This window comes from Natator depressus, chromosome 8, assembly GCF_965152275.1.
Source record: "Natator depressus isolate rNatDep1 chromosome 8, rNatDep2.hap1, whole genome shotgun sequence".
Taxonomy (NCBI): domain Eukaryota; kingdom Metazoa; phylum Chordata; order Testudines; family Cheloniidae; genus Natator; species Natator depressus.
Genome location: NC_134241.1, coordinates 6,475,447 through 6,495,980, shown reverse-complemented (window position 1 = coordinate 6,495,980; position 20,534 = coordinate 6,475,447). Strand labels below are relative to the sequence as shown.

At 59.6% G+C, this 20,534-nt stretch overlaps 1 protein-coding gene across 3 annotated transcripts in view; it reads right to left on the bottom strand.

The window, feature by feature from the left end:
- Positions 1 to 568: 568 nt before the first annotated feature.
- Positions 569 to 20,534, bottom strand: part of TNIP1 (TNFAIP3 interacting protein 1) — a 44,227-nt gene continuing 24,261 nt past the window's right edge. For 2 of the 3 annotated variants that reach the window (XM_074960277.1, XM_074960278.1), the window contains exons 6-18: positions 18,780 to 18,968; positions 17,901 to 17,995; positions 17,641 to 17,731; positions 16,104 to 16,193; positions 11,644 to 11,709; positions 11,061 to 11,192; positions 10,039 to 10,167; positions 8,683 to 8,811; positions 8,035 to 8,160; positions 6,433 to 6,513; positions 5,713 to 5,910; positions 4,783 to 4,873; positions 569 to 4,263 (exon numbers count right to left, since the gene is read on the bottom strand). In XM_074960277.1, coding sequence (XP_074816378.1) covers positions 4,220 to 4,263; positions 4,783 to 4,873; positions 5,713 to 5,910; positions 6,433 to 6,513; positions 8,035 to 8,160; positions 8,683 to 8,811; positions 10,039 to 10,167; positions 11,061 to 11,192; positions 11,644 to 11,709; positions 16,104 to 16,193; positions 17,641 to 17,731; positions 17,901 to 17,995; positions 18,780 to 18,968 — 1,461 coding nt within the window. In that variant the 3' untranslated portion in view covers positions 569 to 4,219. The remainder of the gene's footprint in view (positions 4,264 to 4,782; positions 4,874 to 5,712; positions 5,911 to 6,432; positions 6,514 to 8,034; positions 8,161 to 8,682; positions 8,812 to 10,038; positions 10,168 to 11,060; positions 11,193 to 11,643; positions 11,710 to 16,103; positions 16,194 to 17,640; positions 17,732 to 17,900; positions 17,996 to 18,779; positions 18,969 to 20,534) is intronic. The other variant, XM_074960279.1, reaches the window with a different exon arrangement.

The window sequence follows — 20,534 nt, the reverse complement described above, 5'->3', positions numbered from 1 at the left end:
TGCAGTAGCAGATGATACGCGTGTAGGGCACGAGGGAGTTGTTTCTGGCCAGGGAAGCTTGGCAATTGCTAGTTAAGAAGCACAGTGATCAAGAATTTTCTGTAGTATCTGGCTGATGAATCTTGCCCATATGCTCAGGGTTTAGCTGATAGCCATATTTGGGGTCGGGAAGGAATTTTCCTCCAGGGCAGGTTGGAAGAGGCCCTGGAGGTTTTTCGCCTTCCTCTGTAGCATGGGGCACGGGCCACTTGCTGGAGGATTCTCTGCTCCTTGAAGTCTTTAAACCACGATTTGAGGACTTCAATAGCACAGACATAGGTGAGAGGTTTTTCGCAGGAGTGGGTGGGTGAAATTCTGTGGCCTGCGTTGTGCAGGTCAGACTAGATGATCATAATGGTCCCTTCTGACCTAAATATCTATGAATCTAAGAGCAAAACTCTGCTGGCAATTCAGTTTAGGATGCCAGCCTAACACACTGTTTTTGTTCCAAGACAGGAACCCTTTGCTAGGCATCACCGCTCTCTGAGAACAAAAGGAGACAAAGCAAACCCACAGTGGACAATGCCTGGGGTGGAAAATCTCCAGATAGTTTATTAAGGAGTATTGCAAAGGAATAGTTATTGTTACAATTCATCATAATTTTTCTGCACAGAAACAAACCAACCAACCTGTATCATAGATCTGTACACGCGTCTCTGGGGTATATGTTTGCCCCTGGGGGAATATTATTGTTTTCCAGGATATTGGCTATACAGGGTGCATTTCAAAACCTAGGCTGAGTGGCTGGATTTGTATCAGTTTAAAAGGTTAGCATGTCTGGGCAAAATGGATGGTGAAACATCCCAAATATATGGAAATGGTCTTCTCCATGTGGGAAACCCATGGGGCTTGGGGTGAGAAAAACTAGCCCACTCACCCCTTTTCAGCTGCAATAATAGCATGGTTTACCGTGTGTCGTAAACACAGTGCCAGCAGCTAGAAAAGAAGCCCAGAGCTAGAGCTTTAATGTTGGATCCCAGTGCCCAAGCTAGTCATACAAACTGGGCAGACCCCTATGGGGACATCACTCTTCAGACTGGTTTTCATCGGGAGCAAGGTTGGCTTTTCGCATACAAGAAACCAGCCAAGATTTACATGGACCCAGGCCTAGATACAGAGCTGTACGGAATGGGATTTAACCCATGTGAACAGGGAACTGAAGGGACAGGGAGCAACCAGAACAAAGGAACAAGAGGCTGCGTTGTTTAGGAGCCACACTGAAAAAAACCAGACACGGGGTGGTAGGTGCAGAACTGGACAGTCACAGGAAGCCAGCAGGACCTGAGGGGACCCACAGAGCTAAGTGACTGAAGTCAGGGTAGATCAAATCATGGAGCGTTTCACACACACGCACGTTAGTTACAGGCTTCACTCACTGTAAGCTATAGAGCCGTATTCACAGGAATAGTACAGCCAGCCTCTAGAGCTGGGGTTTTGTTTTTCTCCCTCTGGTCTTCGGCAGGCAGGACAGATTTTGAGCCAGAAGAGCAGGTCCATTAGTTCAGAGGCAGAAGCAGACTCAAATCTCTACATATGGACTAGCCACTAGAAGCGGACAAGGAACCGCTTCTATTAGCCTGGGTTACACTGGTAGCCTTGTCTTCAAAAACCCATGGCCAAATCCTGCTTGCTTCGTGCGTGTGAACAGTGCCTGCAAAGCCCATGGGGTCGCTGACATGAACCAGACAAACAGAGGCCAGCTCACTAAATACAGCGCTGTTAGATTGAACCCTCAAGTCACATGCCAGTGATGGCCAGGTACGGGTTCTTGGGGACACAGGTGCCATGTTATCACAGACAACAGTCCAGTTAACAGCTGGTGGGCGAATGCACCCCATGGACTGCAATACGTGCAGTGCAGAGTCAGCGAACAGACAGAGCTATCAGCTGGCCTCCCGTACTGCAAGCTCCCCTGGGGTTTAAGTTCACACCCTCTGGTCGACGTAGCAGATTTCAATAGAGATCATGGGGAGGGTGTGTACACACAGACAGGTGTTATATTAAAATATCTACCAGTATGGACAAGCACATTTCTGCACAAACAATACAAAACCCAAACTACTTAGAATAGGAGTCCGGCCTTCACCCCTGCTTTGGACTGACGACGCGTGAGTGATTTAGGGAGCTGGGGGTGCTCCACCATACTGCTCACTTCCTGAATCTACCTGCCTGTGTCCTACGAATGTCCAGGGTTATGATGACTCACAGCACCTCCCTCTGATGGGGTTAGTCCCTTTCCAGGGATGGTCAGCATCTGGAGGGGACCAGAGTCCCTTCACATCCCAGAAAGTAAACCCAAGCAGGTGGAGTAGGGAAGGAAAGGGTGAGGGGCAATGAGCTGGGTGTTTTCTCTGTAGGGCAGATGGGGGTGAAAAATTCCTCTTCTCCCCTTCCCTTCCTTTCAGGTTATTGTTCACAGTACAGAGAACGGCAGAGATCTGCCCCACTGTTCCCCAGAACTAGCCCATGCAGTTAACAGGGAATTGGAGGAACCGGGGGAAGTGACGTCCACAAGAAAGGAGGGGCAAGAGCCCCCCAAAGTACACATTACCATTTGCATGTCAACATTAACATACAGCACATTAATTACAGACCACAGTACACTGCACACACAATACGCACGCATAAGAACAGACACGTTAGCCTCTTCAGGGAGACCACAGGGGAACTCCCCAGCACCCGAGGGATCAGAACCCTGGCCATTCCTTTCCTGTCCTCAGACCTTGTTTCATTGTTATTTTTTTCTTTGGAAGATCTATCACCCCTTCAAAGCCACTGCAGGTACTAAACAGCAAGTACTCAAAGCCTCCGGTTCAGCATACCCCAGCACTTTGCCTGCAATCAGGGCTTGCAACAGCTACCCCGGGGAGTCTGCGGAGCAGGGCAAGCCCAGGGGCATGTTGCAGTGGGATAAAACAGGACGGAGAAGAACAGGTCTGCCTGGGCCCACAAACAACTCTTGTCTATTGTTTGCTACTTCCATCAGGTTTTCCTCCTCTCCCTCGGGTCCCCAGTTCAGCAAGGTAGTTAAGCACACGTTTGCCTTTGAGCAGGTGAGAGGTCCCACGGACTTCAAAGTGCATCTGATGTTAGACATGTGTTTAAAGTACTTTGCTGAATCAGGCCCTAAAATATTAGCTCATTACTAAAAGGCGGCTCATCAGCTCTGCTTTGGGGATGTGGGAGAAGAGGGGCAAAGTTCACAGCCTGCTCCCTGGGAGCAATAAAGGCAGGGTTATTGCACACCATAGGCCTGTGGCTCCCTGATAACTCAGAGACTGGACTGTGAGGTCAATCTAATAAGAGAATGAGGGTTGCCACATCTTATCTAGACAGCGAGCGTGTATGTATATGTATGTACAGAGGCCTGGGCAGTATCTACATGGTGCAAGCTCTACATTCCAGAGTTTCAATGGAGAGTCGAGAGACATTTACATTTGGCCCCTGGACTCGGGACACTTTAAAAGCCATTCAAGCCAGAGCGCTCACTTTAGTCCTAGAGAGTGTTCGCAGGTAAATGATATGAACCAATGGATTCAGTTTAGCTTCAGCTTGGCTTCTTTTTAACTATGAAAAGAACACACACAATTAAACCCTCTCCCCCACCCATCTATCCAGGGTACCAGACGTCTGTTCAGCAGGCCTCCCTGTACAGAGCTCTGCTTGTCATGGGATTGTATAGGGGCGGTTCTCCCACCTACACTATTCGACGGGAAAAGTCTCTAGGGTCAGCCAGCAAACATGTTACAATACAAAACCAGGCTGCAGGAAAATCCTCCACTGAAGACTGTTGAAATGTAGGGAATGGGAGGCTGCTGCAGAACGCAAGCTCCCCTCTTAGCTGAAGAAGGAAGGAAGGAAGGAAGGCTGGGAATCAAATTAAAACCAAAGCGACGTGACTAGGAACAAGATAACCACGCATGGCCATTTGCACAACCCCTGTAGGCAGGGCTCCCAGTTGGGATTCCAGGGAAGCCCTCGCGCTACTTGCTCCTCAGCAGCTCCTAAGGGCACGGGGCGTTCGCTCTTCAGCAGCTCCCGAGGGAGGCATTCCAGCCCGTCAAGGCTCTGCTGTTATATACAGAGTGTGTGAACAGGGATAACTAGCAGGAGGCAGGTTCTATATACACACAGGCGTGCACACTCCCTGCCCCACTCTTCTTCTGACATTAGCCCACAGCTAAACCGGCCTTTGGTTTTTTGGTAACCCAAGCCCTGCAGGTTCTGAAAGACAGAAAGCACACCCACATCGCGTAAGTATCGCTCCGGTCTCCTTGCACACCTGCTATTTAGAGCCATTTTTAAACGGATCACAACAGCATCCCGTGTTATTCCCACATGCTGGGCAGTCGGGGGCCATCTCAGGCTTTTAGTGAACTTTACTGTCAACTTTGAGACAGGTGTTCCCACGCTCCTGGGGCTGAGCACTGGCAGAGGTGAGGCCCAGTGAGGACAAGGGAGTAGCGTGCAAGCTTCCCCACACCCCACTCTCCCAAAGCACCTCGGTCTGTTCCACTACAGCCCCCGGATCCTCCTCCTGCAGCGGGTCTCTGACATGGACAAACCAATGCCAAGCTGGTGACAGATGGGATTTGAAGGTGCAAGCCCACTGCCTCAATGCGCTGCAGTACTCAGTGCCCTTCTGAGCCGCAACCTGAACGGCAGCTGTCCGGGGTTCTCACGCAGCGCCAGTCTCAGTGGAAGGAAAGTAACCCCTGGCGTGTGAGAGCCGCGTTTCCTTACCAGCTTCCTTGGACAGCGGTTTCACTCCCTCCACTGCTTGGGAGTTCTGGGTCCTTGACACAGCACAAGGTGGGCGCCAGGTGTATTCTGGCTGAAAGGAAGAGTGAGGAACGGGCAGCGTGAGAGAGGGCATGAAACAGGAGGTCTCAGATTCTGTACAGAACAACTTGGCAGGAGGAAGAAGGGGACGTAGGAAGGATAGTCCAGTGGTTAGGGCCCTGGCCCAAGACTTGGGAGACTCAGGTTCAATTCCCTGCTCCACTAGGCTTCCTGGGTGACCTTGGGCAAGTCACGCAGTCTCTTGGTGCCTCCGTTTCCCTCTGTACAATGGGGTAACAGACTCTCCCTGTCTCCCAGGGATAAATGCATTAAAGAATGTGAGGATCTCAGATATTCTAGTGCTGGGGGCCAGATAAGCACCTAGACAGATAGATGGGGGAGAGGTAAGACATACCAACATAGACATTTTAGTTCATCAGTGGTCCGAGTCCACCAGATGGATCATGGAATCATGAGCCACAAACTCCTGAGGGCTACCCCTGGCTCTGCCACTAAGTCACATACCAAGTGTGGACCACCAGCAGCGTGCGCAAATTGCCCGGATCAGTCTTTTGTGCGTGTAGTCCCTGACTTGTGCACACAGTCATGCTGTCTACACACACATTGTGTGTGCACAGCTGCACTCCCTCCGGGATAAGGAATGAGACCCATAGCGAGTGGGTGGGCAGTGGCCTACACTTAGCTGGCAGGGGGTTGGGTGGAAGGAGGTGGCCATGCTGCTACCTGGGGATTGTGTGACAGGAACCGCCTTGCCTGGAACACATCCAGACGCTGCAGGAGAGGCTGGGAGGTGCGTGCAAGGAGCAGAGATGGTTACAGGATGGCTCCCCACCCTGGCCCATCCTTATGTCTTCCCGAGAGGGTACTCACAGGAGGGAAGTGGTGGAAGTTTTGCACTGGTGGATGGTCGCCCGGCATTGCTGAAGGTGGGTACCGGATTTGATGCCAGTCTTCATAGCCATGGTAGACGTGGTGGGGCACTGGAGGGCTATACTGGAACTGGTACATGGGGCAGCCAGGGCCAAGAGGCCCCGGGACCGGCTCTGGGTGCAACCTCTCTCCAGAAACCTGCAAGAGGCAGACAGGCAGATTCAGGAGCAAAGCCAAGACAGCCCAGCTTGTACAGACCCCCTTCCGCCCATCTGTGCAAGTCAAATGTGCCCATCGTTGTAGCATCTGTGCACCACGAGCCCTGATCCTTGGCTCTGGCCGAGATGCACTTGGCACAAGATCCTAGGCTGAGGCAAAGGTGCCTGTAAGGTCCCTTCATGTCCTCTGATCCCAGCACCAGCCAAGGGCAGGTTCAGTCCCCAGCATCACCTAGAGCAACCTCAGTGGTGCTATGGCTAGACGCCCCCCCCACACCAGCCACGCCCCGACACACCCTCTGAGCCGGGGGCACCGGTAACTCCGGCACACGTTCTGATTTCTTAGCCTCCCTAGCAGCTGTACGGGTTTTTACAGCCAGGGCCCCGAACCCCCAGGGTAGCCTGGCCTACGCTGCTCCCCTTCCCACGGGGGCCCACGTTGCTCTGGCCAACAACCCGTCCCCAAGAGGGGAGAGCTGCTTCCGCCCACCACCCTCCATACCTGCTTGTGCTGCTTTAGCAGCTTCTTCAGTTTCTCCTTCTCCTCCTTCTCTCTCTGACAGTCGTCCTTGAAGAGCCGCAGCTGGAGGAGAGGCGGGGTCAGAACCGAGAGGGGACTTGCCGCAGTGTCGCACAGCACCGGCCCCCACCCATGGACGCTGGCAGGCGCCGGAGAGAACTCCTGCCCACCGAGGGCAGGGCAGCCCAGCAGACCTGGTAGCAGCGACCGACAGCCCCGCTGGGGCCCCGAGCCAGAGCACCGAACGCACCCACTGCCCCCACCCTCGCTGGGCAGATGCCAGTCTGTCCTTAGCATGATCCCAGGGGGGCTTTAAAATAAATCCGCAACCTGGGTCACGGGCGCTGGGCACTGGCAGCGGGTGGCTGCTCGTTTCCTGCGGGGGGTTACGGCCCAAAAGGCAAGGGAATTTTGGCAGCTCCCGTTCAAATGCGGGGGGGGCTCCCTCGGGGCCAAGCACCTAAAGCCACCTCATCAGCACTGACCGAAGCCCTGCCTGGTGCCCCCGATGCTCCTGTGGGTCTCCCACCACCTGCTGCCCCGAGAGCTGCTGACCGGCTGGGCTGCGTGCCGGGGCAAGAGGGAAAGTGGGGGACAGCCCCAAATCTCCCCGAGGGGGCAGCTTCTGCAGCTCTTCAAACAGAGAGCAGCTCAAACAGCTGCTGCCCAGGGCTGCGATGGAGGAGACGGCTCGGGAGGAGAAGAGATCTTTAAAATCTCACTGACAACAGGCCCAAACCACCCTGCATCGCCCACCCTGCTCAGCACGAAGCTCCCCAAGGCTAGGGGGAGCTGGCTGTAGGCCACAGCAGAGGCAAGAAAACAACTTAATCTCAATAACCTTTTAGTGACCAACCCTCGGGGCTGGTGGGAAGCCAGGGCTCACAGGAGGCCTTCGTCGCGTACCTCCCCCACACACATCGCGAAGCAAGGGGGCTCAGCTGAGTCGGGGGGAATGGGGACCTGAACTGGGGCTCAGCTGAGTCGGGGGGAGTGCAGACCTGAACGCTGCTAGCTGACACAAACTTTCCTGCGCTGGGGACACAGGTCTATCGTCATCATAGGTGGGGCTGCACCTGGGATCGCAGGGCCCCGCACACTATGAATGTACATGTCTGCTGTGTTTGTCTCTGCTCCCCAGCCCCTGCTGACCCCAAAGCACTATGGAAACTGCCAGCTTCTCCCACACGAGTTCCCCTTCTCCAGCTGGCACGGCCTTCACCTCCATCCCATCTGTGTGGAGCAGTAAACAAACTGCCCACACCACACACTGAAGGGCTAGATCCCCCGAGGGCCAGGAGGCAAAGACCCAGCTCGCTGGCCGATTGGCACAAACAGGGGTCAGGGAAGGATCGTGCTGCGAGATCCGGCTCCATCTGCCAGTGGGTTTCACTTGTACCCAGTCAGTTCTACCAGCATTGGCTGTCTCAATGCATCCATACACATAGCAGATGCCATCACGTGGCAGAGCTGAAGGCTCGGGGCGGACTTGTCTCCCCTGCCCCCAAAACACCTTTTGACGTGAGCTTCAGAGCACAGAGCATTCTGAGCATGACTCCCCCACTCCTCACCCAACTGCCCTACCTGGTTGTTGGAGACTGTTAACTGTTTCTTAAGTTTCTCCAGCTGCTGCTTCAACTCTTCCTTCTCCTCGTTCATTCTCTCCCTGTCGCGCCGCTCCCGCTGAAAGTCCTCTTCGAAGATCTTCACCTGGCAGACAGAAGAGGCAGAGAGGGTCACCGGGCCCTGTCAGACACTTCCCGCAGGGCCCAGGGTGTGGCAGGGGAGGCGCCCTCCCTGGGAGCGCACGTTGAAATTCTTCATGCCAAGCTAACCAAAGAATTCACACCGAGCCTTAGAGATACACCCCCAACAGTGCGAGCCCATGTCAGACCTGGCACCCCGCTGTGTGTCCTTCAATGACACTCCCTGTCATAGGCACTTCCAGCCGAGGCCTGGATGGGGCCACGGTCAGATACCACCAATGCCGTTCCTTACAGCCTCTTCCCAGTTACACAAGAGTAAAGCTAGAGGAACGTCAACCTAATTGCTCCCCAGCTGACCATGTTGGTGAGAATCCAAGCAGAATCTGGCCCTTTAAGCAGAGAGAAGGCTGGGGCTACCTGCTCAGATACCCGAGACCCTTCCCAGGGTCTGCGTTAAGGCTCTCTCTGCAGCCTTAGCTAGCCCAGAGAGCTAGAGTGAGAGAAAAGAGCCACGATCCCTCCTTACCTGCTGCTTCAGGAGCTCGTTCTGGGTCAGCAGCTCGTGTGGTCTCATGCTTCCGCCTGGCTCCGTGGCGTTACTGAGTGCAGGAGGGGTGGGAGCAGGGGCCTGGACATTCAGGGCCTCCTCCAGGGCCTGAGGGTGGAGGGGGACAGAGGGCACCATTAGAGTGCATAGAGCAGTGGGGCACATGCCCAGCTGGAAGGGGGCTGAGAAGGCAGCCCGGGAACAACAGATATCCAGAGTTAGTGCAGACAAACCAAGTGAACATGGTGAAGAGCACAGCCACCACCCAGGCCCTTTCTCCTCTCCTGCTCCGACTGCTGATTAAAAGAAACAAAATCCCCACCTTTCTGCCTCCCGGAAAATCCGGGAGTTGTCACTGGCCCTCCCTTCCCCACATCACCCCTTAGACAAGCCAGGGGTGAAACTAAGGACCGAACAGAGCCCCGGTCACTATCAAACAGCGAGACGTGCCTGCCGCTGCCGCGGGATGTCAGGGCAAAGCCTCCGGCTCGTCCTGCTCAGGGCATGGCTGTGTCCCTCCAGGATTTAGACATGGGAGCGGCGAGGGGCAGGTCAGCCAGAACAGACAGAGGGCTCAAACCCAGAGACAGGCAGGATGGGTTTGAGGAGGGGCAGGCTGGTATCCAGAACACCAGCAGAGGCAGGCTTGATGCACAAGGGGTATCTGCCAGCCAAGTGCCACAAAGGGCTAATTCCCCTGTAATGCCCCATCCCCAAAAGAGAGACAGGCCCTCCCCGCAGCTGCGCTTGCAACATGCAGCCTGTACACTGTCAGCACAGGCTCAATCTAGGACCCTGGCGACCTGCAGCTACCAACCGATGAGCTGAAGTGCCCCCAGCTGCCCGCACACTGTCTGATGGAGCCCTGAGCGGAGGCCCTCCCATAATCCCCTGGCGGGGTGCGTGCATGCACCCCTGAGCGAGGCAGATTCCATCAGAGACTCTTCCCATGGGGGGAGAAACGTTTCTTCTGTCAGCTCAGCCAATTCCTAGAACATTGGCACTCCCCCCTCTCGGGGACCGCAGATCTCCCCGGGCCGCTGCTCTCTGGCACTGCAGTGGCCAGGAGGTATTTCTGTGAAAGATCTTGGCTAGGAAGGCAGGACAGGGAGCAGCTGCTCTGGGTTTACTGCCCAGCTGGGAGGAGGGGGACGAAACGGGGCAGCCGCTGCCTTGCTCTGAGGCACAGTGCATTGGATACGAGGTGCAGCCAGTGCCCAGGGAGCCAGGGGATCTGCACTTTGCCATAGGTACAGGCACACCTGTTTCAACAGGCCCTTGGAAACCAAAGGCTTATCTGGGGTGACCAGGGATGGGCGCTGCCAGGCTGCCCACCTTGTTTAGCCTCTGGATCTCCTTCTCCTGGTATTCCCTTTGCTTGGTGACCGGTGCCAGCTGCTCCTGCAAGAACCTGATTCTTTGCTTCAGATCCCTCACCTCCCCAGCCAGCCTCTCCTTTTCTGCCTGAAAGAGCAAGAGGCAGGGAGGTCAGAGGAAGGAGCAGTCGTATGTTACCCACCGCCCTTCCGCCCAGGCCTGTTGTTCTCTCCCTGGGCGTGACGGGTGGGAGAAGCCAGGTGGCAGAGCGGGGTGTGAGACAGGAAGACTCATCCCTCGGTTCAAGCGCCGGGGAGCACAGAGAACAGCACCTCTGCTCCCATCAGGAAGGTGCCTTCTTGCACGGCCGTGGCTCAGCAGAAGGGAGTCTAGTCAGACCTCTCTGCCCTCCCCTCTAGTAGAGCTGGCCCCTCTGGAGGGCTCAGCAGATTTCAGAGCCTCTTTCCCCCCACCCCCAGCAGACATTTCCCTGAGTCTGACCCTCTTTCCCACCACCGCACACCAGCTGGGCTTGTCAGCCTGAAAGCAGTGAGATGGGCCTACTCCTGCTTATCAGGCCCCATGGAGGCCATCAGCTCTGGTGCTGCAGGGCGAGTGGCAGCCCGGTTCTTGGGGCCTGACAGGACGCAGTCTCCTTCCAACCGTTCACTCCCATCCGGGGGAGTTTGACTACGCTGGGAGGCAGAGTGCCCCCAGAGACCCTGCATGGGGCCCGCCCGCTGCTCCAAGGCGCGGCATGCAGAAGGGTCGCTGTGTCCTCACAGAGCCTGGAGGAGAGCTACATGCCCCATCTCTCCCCACTGCCCCGGCCCAGAGTTTGGTCAATCATTCTGCTACCACAGGGGCTCTGACTCGGCCGAAGAAGCCTGGCTCAGGAGATACCTCAGGAGCCAGAGGGAGACGATATGCTGGGAAGAGCCAGGGTTACTGTGGCAAGAGGAAGCCAACGCACAAGTGCCTGGTTTTTGCCCAGCTCCTGGGTGCGGGGAGGATACAGCACTCCCCCCGGCAGGACTCACCTCCTCCACCTCAATCTTGGATTTCGCCAGGAGAAGCTTGCGATCAAAATCCCTCTGCTTCGGCTCCCGCTCTGCCTCCAGCTCACTCAGCGCCCTCTGGGAGTCCGCCAGCTTCTGGCGGAGATCCGTGATCTGCCGGGGGACAGGGCGGCCGCGTGACCGTCTGGAACGCAGCGCTGCCCGCAGCTGGTTGTGCACAGCAGAGGTGCAACCCCCACCCCTATTTGCCCACCCACCCCCACCTGCATTTTAACGTAAAACTTCCCAGAGCCTCTTCTGCTGCCTCTCCCCACCCGAGGCATGCATGAAACAGGAGGTTCCAAGGGAAAGAGATGGGCTCTGATACCAGGGTGAAGATGAGAACGGCATGCCTCGGCTGGCATGGACGGAGGGGGAACGAACGGCTGTTTGGGTGGGGAGAGAGGCTGGGGAAAGACGGGTGCACTAAAGGGGCTGGGGATACCCGAGTAGCCCCCACGCTGCTCCCTGCAAACACAGGGCACATGTTCGCCTCTGAGACATGTGCATACACAGCATCTGCCACAAGCAAACTGCGTGACCCAGGCTGACACCTAGGAGGTACCTTCTGCTCGTACTGCTGCTTCATGGACCTGAAGTGCTGATCCCACTGCTTGTTCACCTCCAGCAGCTAGGGGGAGAAAGACACAGAGTTAACTGGGGCACGGACCCCCCTTGCCCCCCCGCCGAGTGGGGCGAACGGGCGTTAGCAGCCTGCCAGTCTCCTACCCACAAAAATATTCTTCTCTTTCAGGAGCTCTGTGTGAGCAGCGTGCCCAAGCAGAACCCAGTTCTTCTCCCGCTAGCCAAGCTCATGCTCTTCGAAGTTGAGCTGAACCATCGTTTGTAAAACCTTCATGCTTCGGTGACTTTTAGTGAGCGACTACCAACTCCAGCAGGAGAGACAGTAGGAATGTCACAGACAAGCACGGGGCAGGCCAGCTCTGCCAGGGCACCTCAGTCTGATCCACAGCCCCCCGCTCCCCCAGCGCTCCCCTCGCCCAGCTCTGCCAGGGCGCCTCAGTCTGATCCACAGCCCCCGGCTCCCGCAGCGCTCCCCCCGCCCAGCTCTGCCAGGGCGCCTCAGTCTGATCCACAGCCCCCCGCTCTCCCAGCGCTCCCCCCTCGCCCAGCTCTGCCAGGGCGCCTCAGTCTGATCCACAGCCCCCCGCTCTCCCAGCGCTCCCCCCTCGCCCAGCTCTGCCAGGGTGCCTCAGTCTGATCCACAGCTCCCCGCTCCCCCCGCCCAGCTCTGCCAGGGTGCCTCAGTCCGATCAACAGCCCCCCACTCCCCCAGTGCTCCCCCCCACAGCTCTGCCAGGGCGCCTCAGTCTGATCCACAGCCCCCCACCCCCCCAGCGCTCCCCCCCGCCCAGCTCTGCCAGGGCGCCTCAGTCCGATCCACAGCGCCCAGCTCCCCCAGCGCTCCCCGGCCCAGCTCTGCCAGGGCGCCTCAGTCCGATCCACAGCCCCCTGCTCCCCCAGCGCTCCCCCCTGCCCAGCTCTGCCAGGGCGCCTCAGTCCGATCCACAGCCCCCCGCTCCCCCAGCGCTCCCCCCTGCCCAGCTCTGCCAGGGCACCTCAGTCCGATCCACAGCCCCCCGCTCCCCCAGCGCTCCCCCTGCCCAGCTCTGCCAGGGCACCTCAGTCTGATCCACAGCCCCCCGCTCCCCCAGCTCTCCCCCCTCGCTCAGCCCTGCCAGGGCGCCTCAGTCCGATCCACAGCCCCCAGCTACCCCAGCACTCCCCCCCGCCCAGCTCTGCCAGGGCGCCTCAGTCCGATCAACAGCCCCCAGCTCCTGCAGCGCTCCCCCCGCCCAGCTCTGCCAGGGCGCCTCAGTCCGATCCACAGCGCCCCGCTCCCCCAGTGCTCCCCCCGCCCAGCTCTGCCAGGGCGCCTCAGTCCGATCAACAGCCCCCCGCTCCCCCAGCGCTCCCCCTGCCCAGCTCTGCCAGGGCGCCTCAGTCCGATCAACAGCCCCCCGCTCCCCCAGCGCTCCCCCTGCCCAGCTCTGCCAGGGCGCCTCAGTCCGATAAACAGCGCCCCGCTCCCCCAGTGCTCCCCCCGCCCAGCTCTGCCAGGCGCCTCAGTCCGATCAACAGCACCCCGCTCCCCCAGCGCTCCCCCTGCCCAGCTCTGCCAGGCGCCTCAGTCCGATCCACAGCCCCCCGCTCCCCCAGCGCTCCCCCTGCCCAGCTCTGCCAGGGCACCTCAGTCTGATCCACAGCCCCCAGCTCCCCCAGCGCTCCCCCCCGCCCAGCTCTGCCAGGCGCCTCAGTCCGATCAACAGCGCCCCGCTCCCCCAGCTCTCCCCCGTCGCTCAGCTCTGCCAGGCGCCTCAGTCTGATCCACAGCCCCCTGCTCCCCCAGCGCTCCCCCCTCGCTCAGCTCTGCCAGGGCGCCTCAGTCCGATCCACAGCCCCCCGCTCCCCCAGCGCTCCCCTCGCCCAGCTCTGCCAGGGCGCCTCAGTCTGATCCACAGCGCCCCGCTCCCCCAGTGCTCCCCCCGCCCAGCTCTGCCAGGGCGCCTCAGTCCGATCAACAGCGCCCCGCTCCCCCAGTGCTCCCCCCGCCCAGCTCTGCCAGGCGCCTCAGTCCGATCCACAGCGCCCCGCTCCCCCAGTGCTCCCCCGCCCAGCTCTGCCAGGGCGCCTCAGTCCGATCCACAGCCCCCCGCTCCCCTAGCGCTCCCCCCCACAGCTCTGCCAGGGCGCCTCAGTCCGATCCACAGCCCCCTGCTCCCCCAGCGCTCCCCCCTCGCTCAGCTCTGCCAGGTGCCTCAGTCCGATCAACAGTCCCCCGCTCCCCCCCCGACAGCTCTGCCAGGGCGCCTCAGTCCGATCCACAGCCCCCAGCTCCCCCAGCGCTCCCCCGCCCAGCTCTGCCAGGGCGCCTCAGTCCGATCAACAGCCCCCCGCTCCCCCAGCGCTCCCCCCGCCCAGCTCTGCCAGGCGCCTCAGTCCGATCAACAGCGCCCCGCTCCCCCAGTGCTCCCCCCGCCCAGCTCTGCCAGGCGCCTCAGTCCAATCAACAGCGCCCCGCTCCCCCAGTGCTCCCCCTGCCCAGCTCTGACAGGCGCCTCAGTCCGATCCACAGCCCCCCGCTCCCCCAGCGCTCCCCTCGCCCAGCTCTGCCAGGGCGCCTCAGTCCGATCCACAGCGCCCCGCTCCCCCAGTGCTCCCCCTGCCCAGCTCTGCCAGGGCGCCTCAGTCCAATCCACAGCCCCCGGCTCCCCCAGAGCTCCCCTGCCCAGCTCTGCCAGGGCGCCTCAGTCCGATCAACAGCCCCCAGCTCCCCCAGCGCTCCCCCCCACCCAGCTCTGCCAGGGCGCCTCAGTCCGATCCACAGCCCCCCGCTCCCCCAGCGCTCCCCCCCGCCCAGCTCTGCCAGGGCGCCTCAGTCCGATCCACAGCCCCCCGCTCCCCCAGCGCTCCCCCCCGCCCAGCTCTGCCAGGCGCCTCAGTCTGATCCACAGCCCCCCGCTCCCCCAGCGCTCCCCCCCGCCCAGCTCTGCCAGGCGCCTCAGTCTGATCCACAGCCCCCCGCTCCCCCAGCTCTCCCCCCCTCGCTCAGCTCTGCCAGGGCACCTCAGTCCGATCCACAGCCCCCCGCTCCCCCAGCTCTCCCCCCCCACAGCTCTGCCAGGGCGCCTCAGTCCGATCAACAGCCCCCCGCTCCCCCAGCGCTCCCCCCCGCCCAGCTCTGCCAGGGCACCTCAGTCCGATCCACAGCCCCCCGCTCCCCCCTGCCCAGCTCTGCCAGGCGCCTCAGTCTGATCCACAGCCCCCCGCTCCCCCAGCTCTCCCCCCCTCGCTCAGCTCTGCCAGGCGCCTCAGTCTGATCCACAGCCCCCCGCTCCCCCAGCTCTCCCCCCTCGCTCAGCTCTGCCAGGGCACCTCAGTCCGATCCACAGCCCCCCGCTCCCCCAGCTCTCCCCCCCCACAGCTCTGCCAGGGCGCCTCAGTCCGATCAACAGCCCCCCGCTCCCCCAGTGCTCCCCCCCGCCCAGCTCTGCCAGGGCACCTCAGTCCGATCCACAGCCCCCCGCTCCCCCAGCGCTCCCCCCTCGCCCAACTCTGCCAGGGCGCCTCAGTCCGATCCACAGCGCCCCGCTCCCCCAGTGCTCCCCCTGCCCAGCTCTGCCAGGGCGCCTCAGTCCAATCCACAGCCCCCGGCTCCCCCAGAGCTCCCCTGCCCAGCTCTGCCAGGGCGCCTCAGTCCGATCAACAGCCCCCAGCTCCCCCAGCGCTCCCCCCCACCCAGCTCTGCCAGGGCGCCTCAGTCCGATCCACAGCCCCCCGCTCCCCCAGCTCTCCCCCCCGCCCAGCTCTGCCAGGGCGCCTCAGTCCGATCCACAGCCCCCCGCTCCCCCAGCGCTCCCCCCCGCCCAGCTCTGCCAGGGCACCTCAGTCCGATCCACAGCCCCCCGCTCCCCCAGCGCTCCCCCCTCGCTCAGCTCTGCCAGGCGCCTCAGTCCGATCAACAGCCCCCCGCTTCCCCAGCTCTCCCCCCGACAGCTCTGCCAGGGCGCCTCAGTCCGATCAACAGCCCCCAGCTCCCCCAGCGCTCCCCCGCCCAGCTCTGTCAGGGCGCCTCAGTCCGATCCACAGCCCCCAGCTCCCCCAGCGCTCCCCCGCCCAGCTCTGCCACGGCGCCTCAGTCCGATCCACAGCCCCCAGCTCCCCCAGCGCTCCCCCGCCCAGCTCTGCCAGGGCGCCTCAGTCCGATCCACAGCCCCCAGCTCCCCCAGCGCTCCCCCGCCCAGCTCTGCCAGGGCGCCTCAGTCTGATTCACAGCCCCCCGCTACTCTCCCAGTCCTGGGCCTGTCCTGAGCAGACACGTCACTGTAGAACCCGCATCATGCCAAGAGTGGGACTGCTTTGTAATGCGCGTACATTAGCACTAGGCCACCCAACTCATTCTCCGTGTGAGCCAGGCCTGGCCCGCCTTTGGGGGAAACGGCTAACGTGCTAAGCCAACAGCTCCTGTGTGTGCCGTGGTGCTCCGCAGCGGGCCCAGCTCACCTCATTACGCTGATGCTCGAGGATTTTCACCTTCTTCTCGCTTGTCCCTGTCACGCCCTTGCCCGATGCTTTCTCTGCCAGCGCCCCACTCTGAAGACAGAGCAAACAGAAAACCTCAGGACCTTCCTGGCAGCTGGGCCAGACGCATCGCAGAGCCAGGGAAGCGGGAGAAAAGTCCTGCGTCCAATGGCTGCCTGCCCCACCTCCCTCAGCTGTCCCCTGCCATCCCAGCGCACCTAAGCAACACAGCTCACGCTGTCTCGCACGGCGATGGCCGTCAGCCCCGCACGGCTGGGAGCAGAACCCACCCCTGTGGTTCACCGACACCAGCCTTGTGCTGGTTGTCTCTCTGCAGGTAACCAACTTGAACTCGCAGCCCGGGCAGAGTCCAGTGGCCTGTCCCCATAATCCCTCGATTCTGGCCACCACTTGCCACCCCCCAACAGCCACCCGAGCAAGCGCAGGGTGGGGCAGGGGAGAGGAATTTAGATGTCGTTAGTGTCAGGAATTGCTTTTCGGACCCCAGGAGGTGTGGGTCCCGCACAGCGCCACCTGGTGTCTGCCTCAATCCTGTCCCCACCCCCTTCTCGGGGAAAAGGGACATCTCCCCCTCTTTGAGGAAGCGGACGTGGTGGGAGCAGCCAGCCCTCCTCCTACAAAGGCAGGGGACGCCTTCTCGTTCAAGGGAGATCAGCCTTCAGCTTTGGCCCCTGCTGCTTTACTGCCTCCCTTGGCACGGGAATCCTCCACGCGCTCCTGTTGCTGGTTTGACGGAGCAATCACCCGCCCTCCCAGTCACACAGGGTTTTCAAGTCAACGGTTAATGAGTGCACCCGCACTCACTTGGCTTCACCACCTCCTGCTGCGGAAGTAGCATCCTCCCCAGGGTGAGTCTGCACCCCAGCTCCGTGGCCAAGCCCTGGTCGCCATTTCTGTGCTTTGGCCCAAGACCATTCCTCCCCTTACAATGACTTGCTCCTTTCCAGCCCAACTCTCGGCAATGGGGGAGGGGAGCAGCCGTGCTCTGCCGCTTTGCACTTCCCTGCCGCAGCAAGGTTTGCTGATAGCCAGCACTGACCAGTGGCAGTTAGCAAGGCTGCAGGGAGCATGGCAGAATCATGCCTAGCTCTGCCATAGCTTTATGTCCCTCCCTCCAAAATAAGCCTCTTAAAGAAACAAATACTTGCACTTGTTCCAAGCTTAGGGCCTGTTTTCCCACCCTGGAGCCCTCCTTCTACAGAGGGTGACTGCTGGAGTCAGGGGCACCACCCCAGCAACATGGAGGTCAATGGGGAGAATCGGGCCCTGGAAGTTTAAAAATATCAGCCTATGAAGGGTTAAAGGATGCTTTGAAGATAAATGGGGGGTTTGTGAAGAGGGCTTCCTGGCACCCTGCAGGATCACACTGTGCTCTGGACTTGGGACTCCATTCCAAGGTGCGATCAGGGTATTGTTGCAAAGGGTGGGAGCTATCCCTGTGGCGTGGGAGCTGTCCCGGGATGGCACAGGGAAGAGGAAGTGTCTTGGCTGCTCCTACCTGCTGCTGGCCAGCGCTCTCCACACCGTCCCCTTTCACGCCCACCTTGTTGCTCATCATCACCATCTTCCTCAGCTCCAGGTTCTCACACCTTTGCAGCAGGAAGAGCACAACAGAAATGCAGATTGAGAGACCCTCAAGGATTCATACAGCAACCAGCATTTGAGGAAGTTAATCAGGGCAGGAAAGATGCTCAATTCCCTCCGATCCACCCCACCACCAACCGCCTCTTGCCCAACCAACATCCTTCCTGCTCTCACCTAAGCTTCTCCGTAGCCTGGTTCCTCTGCTCCAAATCCTTCTCCAACTTTGCCCGCAGGTCCTCGTTCTCATTACGCAGTTGCTCACACAGCGTCTGCCAGAGGAATAGCAAGTGGCTTTAGGCTCATGCTTCACACAGTCCCCTTGACATACAGTGAAAGGGCATTCCAGCGACGGAACCCTCCTTGGTTTAACAGGGCCAGGTCCCTGCCCAGCACCCTCATGGCCAACTGGGCTCTATGACTTGGTCTCTCCTCCACTAATGCTACTGGAGGAGAGAAGCGCACATACACCTATCCCTTGGGCACTACACATCTCGCTCACAGGCAGAACGTGACCTCAGGGCTTCAAAGGGTGGTCCTAAAGCGGCCAACCCTACTAGAGACCATAGGAATTGAACCAATGGTCCAGCTAACCCAGCAGCCTGTCTCTCCGTAGCATCTGCCATCAATGCTTCTGAGGAAGATGCAAGTCATTCTCTGGCCAATAGTGAGCAATTACATAATCAAGCTGTCCATGAGAGAGATTTCCCCCTGGCCCCAGGCACTTAGTGCTTTGGTCATGGCTGGAAGTGGGAAGAGACAAGGGGATGCTGCACAAGAGCAGGCTGGACACAGATGAGCCTGCAGTTTCCCCACACACAGATAGCAGGGGGACACAGAGAAGAAAAGATCGAAGGAGGGACTGGTGTGGCGGAGGGGGAAAAAATGAGGAGAGGAAAAGGGGGAGTGTGGAGAAAGGCAGCTAGGCAGTGCTCCCTGGCGGAGGTCCCTGCAGGATTTACATGGGGGGAGGGGACAAGAGCAAGTTTCCTAGGCATGCCTACGGGGGACAGATCCCACAGGCCTCTCTGCTGTGTGCAGAAGGAACGTCCCTACCTGCAGAACGGACGTCCTCTGCTCGTTCTTGTGCACTTTGGAGGCCAGGCGGTTAAACTCCAGGGCCATGCGCCCCAGGTGAGCCAAGACCTGGTTCTTGTCCGGCTCCTCGGCGAAGACACTCAGGGTGCTCTCCAGCCGCTGCAGGTGCAGCATCAGGTTAGTGTCCTCGTTCTGCAGCTCTGCCTCCTGGGAGAGGAATTGCAGGCGGTCAGAGAGGTCAGCCTGGCAGCCTCGCACCGTGGAGCTGAGGGAGAGCAGGGCTGTGCAAGGGAGGAGGCAGCCAGCCACTCAGGCAGCCTCTCTTGGCATGTCAGCAGCACCTTCCAGCCAGGGCTCTCAAGTGTGGAGTTAGCCTCACCTCGGCCCTGCCAGGCGAGCACTCCCTGACAAAGCACTTGGTTAAAGGGGAGTGAAGGTAGCTTAGCAAGCACCTCCTAGCAGGTAGAAGATAGCAGCCAAACCCAGAAGCCTCCGAGAACTGGTGCTCATCCTCCCGCTGAGATGCCCAGCGGCAAATGAATGTGGGGCCAACTCAGACCCCTAAACAGAACCCAAACAGGGCATCCATACAGCACAGGGGATTTACGGGGGTTCACCCCGGGGTCCTCCTTTCTCGACCTAATTTGCACTTCTCCCTGCTGAAGGAACAGTGTCTCCCTCCACGCAGGACTCTGAGCCTCCAGTGCCCTCTAGTGGCTTCTGTGTGTCTAGACAGCGGTGCCCTTCTACATCCCAAAAGACACTACAATGAAACCCAAGTGGCTACCAGAGTTCTAGGATCTCCCGGCTTCTCTCTCCATTACCCATCCCACACAGGCAATGCTGGCAAGCACCAGTCCCAGCCTGCCCTCAATGGCCAGCCAGAACCCCAGAGCGTCCAGAACGTGCCTGTGCTCTGCCAGTGAGATCTGAACCAGCCCGGTGCAGGTTCTTCCCCACCGGGGTCTCCACTCAAGGACAGTCCCCTGGGAGACATACTGTGGGTAGCCCTGGGACAACACAGGAATCGTGGAGTGTAGGAGAGCTCGCCCAGACGACTGGGTACACAACCCTGCTCTGGCTGGGGCGCCAATCAGATGCCAGAGTCCAGGGAGATTCTCCACTGCCCCGCCTCTTGGGGGACAAGTAAGCAAACGGGACCCAATGGGCAGCGACTCCCCTCGCCCCCACCTCGCTGAGAAGTGCCAGAAGGTGCCGCTTTTGAGCTACACACTGGAACAAGTTCAGCTTGTGCTACCTGGTGCGGTATGGGAGCTGGATCCCCTGGACCTGCTCCGGCCTCGCTCAGAACTTGTCTCATCCGTTTCCTCTCTGTCCCACTGCTAGTGCCAGGCCCTTCTCCTCTGTAGCTCCTGGTATATGGGCCGGCCTTCCTGCAGCCCTCCACTGCTTCTCCAAGCTCAGCTGGGCGCAGCTCCCCCTCTTGCCTCTACCACGTAATTCCTCTCTTCCGCTGGGCTTTGTCTCTGCCGTTGTCCTGCTCCCAGTAACCCCAGGGCATGTGGGGATCCAGGTCCCAAGACAGACACTTGCCGAGATTGGCCCAGGCTGTATTTATCGTGGCCGGGCACACCTGCCGGCGTGCGTCACCCCGCACACCCACTTACTCACGCACATGTTGACAGAACTCCCGGTTGCACCGTTCAGCTACTGAGCCCTGACTTGCCCTAAGCTATTGTGGGTGTTTAACTGTTTGGTAACCTAGGAGACTGAAGACACCTTCTGGAGCCATGACTCCCAAGAGGGAACAGG